The sequence below is a fragment of the Nelumbo nucifera genome, chromosome 3 (genome assembly GCF_055504915.1).
Source record: "Nelumbo nucifera cultivar China Antique chromosome 3, China Antique-T2T, whole genome shotgun sequence".
NCBI lineage: Eukaryota > Viridiplantae > Streptophyta > Magnoliopsida > Proteales > Nelumbonaceae > Nelumbo > Nelumbo nucifera.
The window spans coordinates 11,406,605-11,417,896 of NC_142651.1; the positions used below are offsets into that span (position 1 = coordinate 11,406,605).

The 11,292-nt window shown below is 39.9% G+C and overlaps 1 protein-coding gene across 1 annotated transcript; it reads left to right on the top strand.

Moving 5' to 3' along the window:
• The first annotated feature begins 9,469 nt into the window (after positions 1-9,469).
• On the top strand, positions 9,470-11,292 carry LOC104595919 (non-functional NADPH-dependent codeinone reductase 2-like). The gene is made up of 4 exons (XM_010256879.3): positions 9,470-9,950; positions 10,154-10,394; positions 10,515-10,694; positions 10,831-11,292. Exons 1-4 carry the CDS (start codon positions 9,640-9,642, stop codon positions 11,053-11,055), a joined length of 957 nt encoding a protein of 318 aa, XP_010255181.1. The 5' UTR covers positions 9,470-9,639; the 3' UTR covers positions 11,056-11,292.

Below are 11,292 nucleotides of genomic sequence, written 5' to 3' on the forward strand. Positions count from 1 at the left end.
CGAGTGGGAACTCGGGCTTGGAGCGCCGAGGTGCCGATCTTGCGGGCGAGGTGCCCGACCCGCCTGCGAGCTGCGAGGCGGGGATGACTTTTTTCTCTCTTTGGCATGGGGAAGAGGCCTGGCTATTAGGGGGGTTCTGGGGCCTGGAGGCCTTGCCTTGGTGGGGGTGTCCATCCTGCGGAGAGGCCTTGGCCGGCCTCGGAGCAGGGTGGCGAGGTGGAAGTAGTGGTTGGTTCAGTGGCGATTGGGGGAACTGCTGTTGATAGTGATACTGGGAGATGTTGTGCAGCACCTGGTGCTGGTGAAGCTGGTGTTGCTGAAACTGTTGCATTTGGGTTTGCATTGCCCGCATGCACTGCATCAAGTCGTCCAACCGGTTTTGGCTGGCTGCCAGGGGGACGGCAGTCGGTTCAGTAATGATTGTCTCAATAGGGGGAGGAAAGGGGATGCTTGTGGCAGGGAGGTTTATGGGCGCCACTGCTTGTGGCGCACTTAAACTGGGGATTCCATCCACCGAAAGGGGGATGGTGAACTATCCAACGCACACCATGGGAACTTGAAGCTGTTCCCCGGTGGTGTTTGTCTCTGTGCCGCGTCCGGCGTTGCTGGAAGAGGCCATGAGCGTTGGGTTTTTTGAAGAGGAAAAAAGGGGGTATGAGAGTTTGGAGGGAGGCTTTTTGAAGCGTTTTCCCACAGACGACGCCAATTAATGATGCGCAATCCGGCCGGTCTTAGCTGTCAACGACCTTGCCTCTAAATTGATTAACTGGGGACCTGAAACGGGGGAGATGAAGAAGCTCCGGGGAGAACCCGGTGTAGAGGCTCCGAAGCTCAAGTTAGAATCCTTCAAAGGCAAGATAAACCAGATAGAGCAAAGTTTGCATACCTCGTTCTTGGGAGGTAGGGAGCCTTTTATAACCAACTCGTGCACTTACTTCCAGGCTTCTGTCAGATCGGGCCTGACTATCCCTGAGCTCCTGCCAGTTTGGATGTCATCCCTTCTGGCTGGGCAGAACCGCCATTGCTCCTTTTGTCGGAACGGTTTCTGCGGCTGGTGACGACAGTGGTAGGTGGCGGTGGCAGAAGGCCGTTTGAAGTGCGGCTGTCAAGCGTCAGATCCCAAATCAGTCAGGTGCGCCGCCCTTGGAAACGGACATCCTTGGTGTCAGGTATGGTACGCTTGGTTAGTCTGGCGTTTCGGAGGCGAAGTGCCGGAGTAACGGGGGGGGGGGACAAAGTCTTGAGTTCGGTTTGGGGAGTGCTCCGAGCTTCCATGGGCCAGCTCGGGTCACGACCTCGAGGTTTATGGCCTAGGAGAGAGCTTGGGCTCCTTGTAGGGAGCTCGGGCTCCTAGCAGGGAGCTCGGGTTCTGAGTAGGGAGGTCGGGCTCCTAGTAGGGAGCTCGTGCTCCTTTTTCTTTTGGTGTTTTGGGCGCTCTGTTGCCCCGAGCTGTTCGCTTTTGCCATGCGTCGAGTGATGGCGATGTCGGGCCAAATTTCCCTTCATCAAGCATGGTCCATGGTTGTTTATTCCAAAATTACCCTTAAATTGGGTGAAAATGTTCAAGAGTATGTATCCATAGTTGTTTATTCCAAAAGTAACCCTGACACTTTTTTTTTGTATAGAAAACAAAATTGACCAAATAGCAAAAAATAGAGTGATTGTCCACATTTTACTAGGGGCAAAAATGATATTTTTGTTTTTAGTTTCTTTTGATCAGATTTATTTGAATAGGTGTTAGTGTTAAAAGTCATTTTCCACTTTTGTGTGTAATGGACGGTAGGGGTGTAAACGGATATCTAAATTGGATCAAAGCAATATTCGAATTCAAATCTGATATCTGAATTCGATTCGATATCCACAAATACTAAAAATTAATATCCGAATTCAAATCTGATTAAATATTTGAATATTCAATTTGATTTGAATTCAATTAATTAATTATTTTAGATAATTAATATATATATATATAATAAATATTTTATTGATAAAAATATATATAAATATATAATTTATTTATATAACTTAATTCTTATATATAAATTATATGAAAATATTTTATAATATATATAAGAATTAAATGATCAATCGAATTTGGATAGTTATCGAATCGAATCAGGTTATATCTGAATTCGAATCAGATTAACTATTTGGTAAGAATAGGATATCCAAATTTGACTGATTAGATATTCGAATTATCCGAATTCAAAATCGGATTTTTGAACACCATTGACACCCCTAATGAAAGGTCCATTAGGTAAATTGATGACAAATTATAGGGTGATGTTTTATTAAAACACAAACAATAGGGTAGTTTTTAGTAAATAACCCTTCTTTTAAAAGTAAAACTTTACTAGTTTACCCCTTTTATAATCCTTGACTTGGGAAAATGACATATGAAGATAGAGAACGTACATCAACCAAAACCCCTCACCTTCACCATCGTGGTTGGTTCTTCTGCAACTCTATTCTCTCCCGTCAATACCATATAAATGATAAATTGAAAGATAAACATCGCCTCCACCCTTCTTCCTTCACTTCGTTCAAAATCTAATAACCTCTACTGAGAATAACATTGATATGAGCTGCTACGTACTAGATCTTGATCAAGTTTATAATCCTAGGTAATGGGAAGTTGAATTAGGATCTCCTCTGAGATGTTGGCTTGCCAGCAAACGGTTGCACGATGCAAGGACAATTGGGGTATCCTCGAGGCTGGAAGTGTTGGATTTTAATCTCTTATGAGATTAAATCCAATGGGTTTGATTGGTCAATTACATGAGAAATTGCACCTACACACTTGATTTAAAAATCTATTTTTCTCTTACAAAAACCCGGTTTTAAACTTGTCCCACATTGGATAATTATAAGGTTTGTTTTCAGTATTTCAATAGGAGCTGATTTACACTCCTTAGAATTAGTAGAGGAGAGTATGGGGATTCGATACCGCGCAACGCGCTCGCACGCATGTGTGTGGCGCAATGAGGCGCTTTAGCAAGGCCTATAGGCTTCTTTGAAAATAAACTGTGTTCTGAACCTACAGAAAATGAATCCATAGAAAATGATAGAGAAACTCAGATCTCAATACCTGTTGATAATAATGAGACTGAAAGAAGAAATGACACAACTGTAACACCTACAATAGGACTCAGAAGAAGTCAAAGACAAAGAACAGAGAAACACTTAGGTTCAGATTTTATCTCCACTCAGTCAATTGTATTTTTGGTTGAAGCTGATAGAGAGAAGATTTTAAATAAGATACCTATTGTCCTAAACATTGAAAATGATCCAAAAACCTATAGTGAGGCCATGACCTCTAGAGATGCTGCCTTTTGGAAGGAAGATATAAATGATGAAATGGATTCAATAATATCAAATAACACATGGGTACTAGTTGACCTGCCTCCATGATCAAAACCAATAAAATGTAAATGGGTGTTTAAAAGAAAATACAACACTGATGGAACTGTACAAACTTTTAAGGCTAGATTGGTAGCCAAAGGATTTAGTCAAAAGGAAGGGATTGATTACTTTGACACCTATGCATCAGTGGCTAGAACAACTTCTATTAGAACACTCGTAGCATTAGCATCCATTTATCACTTGTCTGTTCACCAAATGGATGTTAAAACTGCTTTCTTAAATGGTGATTTACATGAAGAGGTTTACATGGAACAACCAGAAGTATTTGTTCTTCTTGGAAACGAGAAGAAAGTCTGTAAACTGGTTAAATCACTATATGGATTAAAACAAGCACCTAAATAGTAGCATGAGAAATTTGATTCTTGCATTCTAGCTTTTGGTTTTAAACATAATAGTGCTGATAGATGCATCTACTCAAAATTTACTGAAAATTATGGAGGAATTGTACGTCTTTATGTTGATGATATGCTTATTGTGGGTACAAATATGGTTGGCATAAATGAAACTAAAAATTACTTATCCTCTGTCTTCAAGATGAACGATTTAGGAGAAGTAGATACTATCTTGGGAATAAAAATTAAAAAGCATAATATGGGCTATGCATTAAGCCAATCACATTATATTGAGAAAATACTTGAGAAATTTAAGCATTTAGGGTTTAAAGAATATAGCACACCATATGATTCTAGTATAAAGCTAGTAGAAAATACTGGTAGAGCAATTGCACAAATTGAGTATGCTAGTGCAGTAGGAAGCTTGATGTATGCTATGCTTTGTTTCAGACTTGATATTGCATTTGCAGTAAGTAAACTCAGTCGATTTACAAGTAAACCCGGAGCAGAGCACTGGAAGGCAATTGGGAGAGTTCTTGGGTATCTCAAGAGAACCTTGGAACTTGGCTTGTTTTACTGTGATATCCAACTGTACTAGAAGGGTACACTGATGCAAGTTGGATTACCGGTAATGGAGATAACAAGTCCACATCTGGATGGATTTTCGTCTTTGGTGGGGGTGCAATCTCTTGGGCATCCAAAAGACAAACTTGTATATCTCACTCGACCATGGAATCCGAATTCATAGCCTTAGCGGCTGCTGGAAAAGAGGCTGAATGGATTAGGAATTTATTATTGGATATAAAACTTTGGCCTAGTCCTATGCTTCCAATTTCCATTTATTGTGATAGTGAGGCAACTCTGTCAAGGGCCTACAGTGGTACCTACAGTGGTACCTACAATAGTAAGTCCAAACATATAAGTCTGAGACATGAATTTGTTAGGCAACTAATTCAAGATGAAGTCATCACTATAACCTATGTGAGGTCAAGTAAAAACTTGGCTGATCATCTTACCAAGGGCTTGGCCAGAGAATTGGTAAGAATGACCACCAAAGAGATGAGATTAAAACCTTTTACTTAGTCACCTGTAATGGTAACCCAACCTGAACTGAAAACCATCAGTATTGGGTTTAATGGGTAACAACAAGTTACAACAATGTGACTGTTAGCACTGACATTGAGAAATTTTCCATCACAACATAAACAGTGTTGTCCGTTATGATGAGAGGTTGAGATAAACTCTTAATGAAGTTCTGAAATGTGTCAAATAACGAAGCACATAGTGAAACTTCCCCTATGTGAACATAGAAGTGGTGCCGCTTCTCATGAGGGTTTGGGTTTGCTCTCGAGATTGTTCATGAAACCAAGCAAGAAGCACATGGTCATAACAGTGCTGAGCAAAACTTGAAACTCTTGCAGAGATTGGACATTTTTGTGTGTATAGGTGTCTCTGGTTTGTCTTGAGAGTAATTGGTTTAAGGTCTTACCACCAATAACTTTGACAAGGCTCTGAGATAACTATACTAACAAGAGGTTTAAGTTGATAAACACCTTTTGTATGCATAATTGTGTCATAATAGTTTGGATTGAGAGAGAACTATGTAATTGATCAATCAATGTGGGGGATTACTGGATTTTAATCTCATAAGAGATTAAATCCAATGGGTTTGATTGGTCAATTACATGAGAAATTGCACCTACACACTTGATTTAAAAATCTGTTTTTCTCTTACAAAAACCCGATTTTGAACTTGTCCCACATTGGATAATTATAAGGTTTGTTTTTAGTATTTCAATAGGAGCTGATTTACACTCCTTAGAATTAGTAGAGGAGAGTATGGGGATTCGATACCGTGCAACGCGCGCGCACACGTGTGCGCGCGTGTGTGTGGCGCTTTAGAGGCGCACTTTGCTCGCACACCCGCGTGGCTCACGATGGACGGCTCTGGTTTTGGTGCGTTGATGACCGTTGATCTCATCAACGGTCATGATTCGATCGGGTGTGATCAAGAGGCACACTTCAAAGTTAACAGTCACCAACTGTTAACTACTTTTTAAACAACCACAATGTTTGAAATTGTGATTGTTCAAGGTGCCTTCTCTAAACCAGCACCTACCTTTTCTTCAAACCTCTTCACAAATTATTTAAGGAGCATGAATCAGACTCCAAAACACACAATTTCGAAATTCACTCTCTCTCTCTCTCTCTCTCTCTCAGTCCGGTCTGCTACAGTCTCATAGAAGGTTTCTCTGGAGACTCTTCAACTTTACTGGTTGCAGATTCTCGCTCAAGGCTCTATTGTATCCTGGGGACGAATTTATTTGTAACCCAACAGCAAACTCAGTAAAACTGAATGGGGGCAAATAACGTTCTAAAGACAGTGTCTTCAAACGCGCCTCAGAACTTCTCCTCCAATGTTACAGTGATCCCATTCTTCTCCAACAGTAAGAACAATATCGAACCAAGCTGGACCTAAATGTTCACCTGGTTTAAGCTTTATTTGAACATATGTGAGCTTCCCTGCAGCTGGAGATGATGGTACATTGTTGGTGATGTCACTCCTCTGAACATTAGCAATAGCAGCACCCTCACCCGCTATACTCCATTGTGTCTTCAGTTTTCTTAACAAGTCATATGGTAGAAAAGCGGCCAGTTTCCAAATTTTCAAAGGCACAAGCTTGAGATTGGGAATTTGGGTTTGAGTCTCACCTTGTTCTATGACCAGAGATTCCATTAATTTGAAAATTAGAACATTAATTCCAACAGAGGAGGCCCATGTCCACTTTGAAAAGAAAGGGGAGATTTTAATATTTGGCTGTATTTGTTTTATTTGAATTACAAACGCATGCAAATACGGACCCAGTGTGAAGTTTTACATCAGTCTACATTTACGCCGAAAACAACTGCGTGCAAATGTGAACGGATAATGGAATTTTAAGTCGATTCGCATTTGCATTGAAAACAAACTTAACCGTAAGTGAAGGAAGGTTAAAGTCTTTTACCCAAATTTAAAACTTAAATAGAAAGATAAATGAAGATTCTACATCTAAAAAGATACAACTCGCTAGAAGGCCAGAAAAGAAAAAAAAAAAAAAACTGTCGTGCGGCCAAGTAAAGATTTGACAGAACAATAACAAAAAGTGCCAAACTTGAACATGGATTATGGATCTCAGTTAATTAGGAAAAGGGGTTTGGTGGTAGATTTAGGAGAAAAATCTGGACAAAACTGTATCGCCTAGTGTAGAGTTGGCTCATCAATTCATGCTGTAAGTCTGTAAGGGCTAAGAATCTAGTCTAGAGACTAGAATGGATATAACCAGCAAGAAAGAAAGAATCGGGAGAATGGTGGAATGGAAGCGCCTGACGACGAAACAACGCTCTCATCCTGTTACTGTTGCTGTTTGCCTTGAGAGTTCAGAGTTCAGAGCGATGAACGTACGCTTCTCGCACTCCCGTAGGCCGTAGGATTCACATGCCAAGAATGGCCAATGGATGCCTTTGTTTTTTCTGACCAGTACTGGACACCTAATCAAATGCTATCTTGGATGGGCCCCACCAATGGGAATGTGGACATTTCTCATCAATTGAGACGAGACGGAATGACAGATAAGATAACAACATTCATTCACTTTCGAGCGTCCATCCACTAATTCCTGTTCTCGTTCAAGAGAAGAGATCCGATTTCCAAATTCCAAAACCGTAACTCCGAGTTTTGACTAGGTCCGGCACTCCGGCTCATCTGATATTATTCCCCCAGATCTCACGAAGCTCCTCTCGCCGGCGCCTGTTTCAATCAGATTTCTCAAAAAATCTCCTCTAACCGTCGTCTTCTTGACAACTTCACTTGTATGTTCTTCTCTCGTTAAAGAAATTGTGCCGGTGCTAATTAAATCCGTTTTGCTTTTACATCATCAGACCACTGGCGAGACTCTCTGACTCTCCATCAATGCGATGATTTAACTTCTTGAAGCACATTTGCAGATTTGCAATTTCTTGAAGAAATTCTATTGTGTATGTGCTCTATGGGTTCATCCCTTGCATCATCTTGGCCCTTGTGTCTAGTAAGTATCTATATCCCCGTCGTCATTGGCACATCGTAGCATCGTATCCTCAGGTTGATCACTCGAATGTATGATTTATTCCCATGAACAGTGTGAACAGATTCTATTTATACGGAATTCCCATGAACGATACTTGCATTTGCCTTAATTCACCATAACTTTTCAAAATATCCAGGTATCCCATGTTAATGATTTTTTGTTTTCCAAAACTTACAATCCGTATCCGTCAAAGCAATCTTAGTGTTCATTGACAAAAGTTGTCCACATTTAGGGGAGTCAAGGGTATTTGAAAATTCGATTTTGAATTCGAGATTTGACATAATTGAATATAATTCATATAATTCGAACATCTAATAAGTCGAATTCAAATATCCTATTCATACCGAATAGCTAATCAGATTCAAATTTGGATATGACCATATTCGATTTGATAAATGTCCGAATTTGATCGATTATTTTATTCTTATATATAATATATAAAATATTTTAATGTTTTGTATAATATATATATATATATATAATAATTAAATTATATAAATAATTTATATATTTATATACTTTATATAAATAAAATATTTATTTTGTATATTTATTAATTACCTAAAGTAATTAATTGGTTGAATTCGAATCAAATCGAATATTTGAATATTTAATCGAATTCAAATTTGAATATTAATTTTCAATATCCATTAGATATCGAACCAAATTCAGATATTGAATTTTCTAATTGGATTCAAATTCAGATATTTCCTGATGTGATTCGAATTCAAATATTTTTATATTAGCCTAATTTTTATTTAATACACCTTTATTCTAATTGACATTCAATCAAAGTGGACGTTGGGTCCTACAGAGCCACATGTCCTCTTCTTGACCATAGATCTTTTCTTGATCTTAGTTCTTGTTGCATTTGAAATCAAAAGGGATAAAGTGTTAGTTGTGATGTGAAAGTAGACATGGAGCGATGAGTTTCATCTGAATCAAAAGCATTCTTTTTTTATTTGAATCTCCCTTTTTACTTAGGCCCATTTTAGAAAGAGTACAAATGCAAATAATGTACAGCATAAATACATACAAAATAATACAAAATATAAGGTTTTGCATTCTACATATTTGCATTATTATTCCTTCCAAACTGAGCCTTAATAAAAAAAAAATTTAGACTGAAATATTTGAAATATAATTTTGTTATTTTTTTAACAAAGTTTTGCTTTATTTTACATTTATAACAGAACAAAAGTAAAATAGTAATCTACCAACATATGGTGGTCTATTATATTTAACTCAACTTATTGACATGATTTCCATGTATGTTTTGAAAAGTTATGATATATTTAAGAGAAATGATGAAAGATAATGATAAACAATTTCTCACGGAGACCCCAACGGTTCGGGCGCAATACGCAAGGTAGGAAGCTAGAGAGTTGAGAGTAATAAATGCCAAGATAGATTACGTAGCGAGTGAAGTTAATTATAAGTGGACGGTTAGGATGCGATATATGCCGTGCATAGCCCTCTAAAGATGCCACGTGTCCGTGTATTACTGGACGTGCCATGTACGCCTACATCACTTCCCATCGGAAACACTTCGTAACTGGCCACAGATAACACCTCAGCTGCTGACCAGTGGGCGGTGGGCGACTGAGGTATGTGGACACAGCAACATCATTATTTGGTCAGAAGATCTGGTCAGCTGCACTCGTATGGCATGCATTTAAACCACGCAAAGGAAATCGGGAAGGCAAACAAACAGAGCATATAATTAGCTTTACAACTGGTGAGTTGTGAACAAAATTCTTTACCATACCAGGATTTGGAAGATGGCAAACGTTCCCCAAGTGCTCCTTAGCTCCGGATACCATGTGCCTCTGGTGGGTATGGGGACGGCTGGTTATCACTTGGATGCCTCTGAATCATCCAAGTTGCCGATACTCGGAGCAATCGAGATTGGTTACAGACACTTTGACACTGCGGCCGTTTACCAGAGCGAACAGCATCTGGGTAAAGCAATAGCCGAAGCCCTTCGCCTTGGTCTCATCAAATCTCGGGATGAACTCTTTATCACCTCCAAACTATGGTGCAGCGATGCGCATCCTCATCTTGTCCTCCCAGCTCTTCGCACAACTCTACGGTACTGCTGATCCTAATCTTCTTCTTCTTCTTCTTTTTTAATATATATATATAGAGAGAGAGAAAGGAAAGAATCTAATCTATACGCACAAGCACACGTACGTATACCCAAATGTTGAGGTCTGAGATATATGACTACTCCATAGTTCATTCTAGATGAGGGCCACTGCAAACTAAATGTACGCTACTATATACTTTGATCAGGAATCTACAGTTGGAGTATCTTGACCTCTATCTCATACACCATCCAGTAAGCTCCACACCGGGGAGATACGATTTTCCAATTAAGGAGGAGCTTCTTCCCATGGATTTCAAATCTGTCTGGGCAGCCATGGAAGAGTGCCAAAGGCTTGGCCTCACAAAGTCAATCGGAGTTAGCAACTTCTCCTGCAAGAAGCTTGAAAGTTTGCTCGCGGTAGCGAAGATCCCTCCTGCTGTCAATCAAGTGAGTCTCTCCTCTGTGTCATATTCTGTTTTCAAATCTCTCTTTCTCCCCCTTCCCTGGCAGGCAAATTAATCCATGAATGGGCAACACTGATGACTGTGAGGTGATGATTTGATCAAGGTGGAGATGAACCCACTTTGGCAACAGAAGAAGCTGAGAGATTTCTGCAAAGACAAAGGGATACTTGTGGTCGCTTTCTCTCCTCTGGGAGCCCAAGGAACCGCTTGGGGCAGTAATCGAGTAATGGACTGTGAGTTGCTCCATGAGATTGCCGAGGCAAGAGGGAAGTCTGTTGCTCAGGTTCTGCATTTACTATTATTAATTATATATTGCCCTTTCTTCTTTTGGCTTCTGTCTGAAAGTGATAACATGGTGCATGATTTACGCCATTACCTGGTATTCACTTCTGATGCCGGAAGGTTTTGAACGGATGCAGGTCTGTCTGAGATGGGTATACGAGCAAGGGGTGGGTTTGCTGGTGAAAAGCTGCAGCGAGAGGAGGCTGGAGGAGAACCTGGATATATTCAACTGGGCGTTGAGTGAGGAGGAATCTGAGAAGATCGGTCAGATCCCACAGCGTAGGGGACTCAGTGGGGAAGTCTTTGTCTCAGAGAACGGGCCCTTCAATTCCGTCGAGGACTTCTGGGATGGCGAGGTGTAAACACTAAACAGACAGAGCGTACATAGTAAATGATCATTCCACGTCACCATTAATGCAGATGCAGTTTGAATGGTCAGGCTGATCCCTACATGTGATGAACTTTATCATGATCTAATAATTATTAAGACTATTTGATAGAGTTTTGTTGTAATTTAAACTAATTTCTTACCGGGGATCCGTACATGCACGGAATTTATTAACAGAAAGTTAAATAATAGAAAGTGTCATTTACTAAAA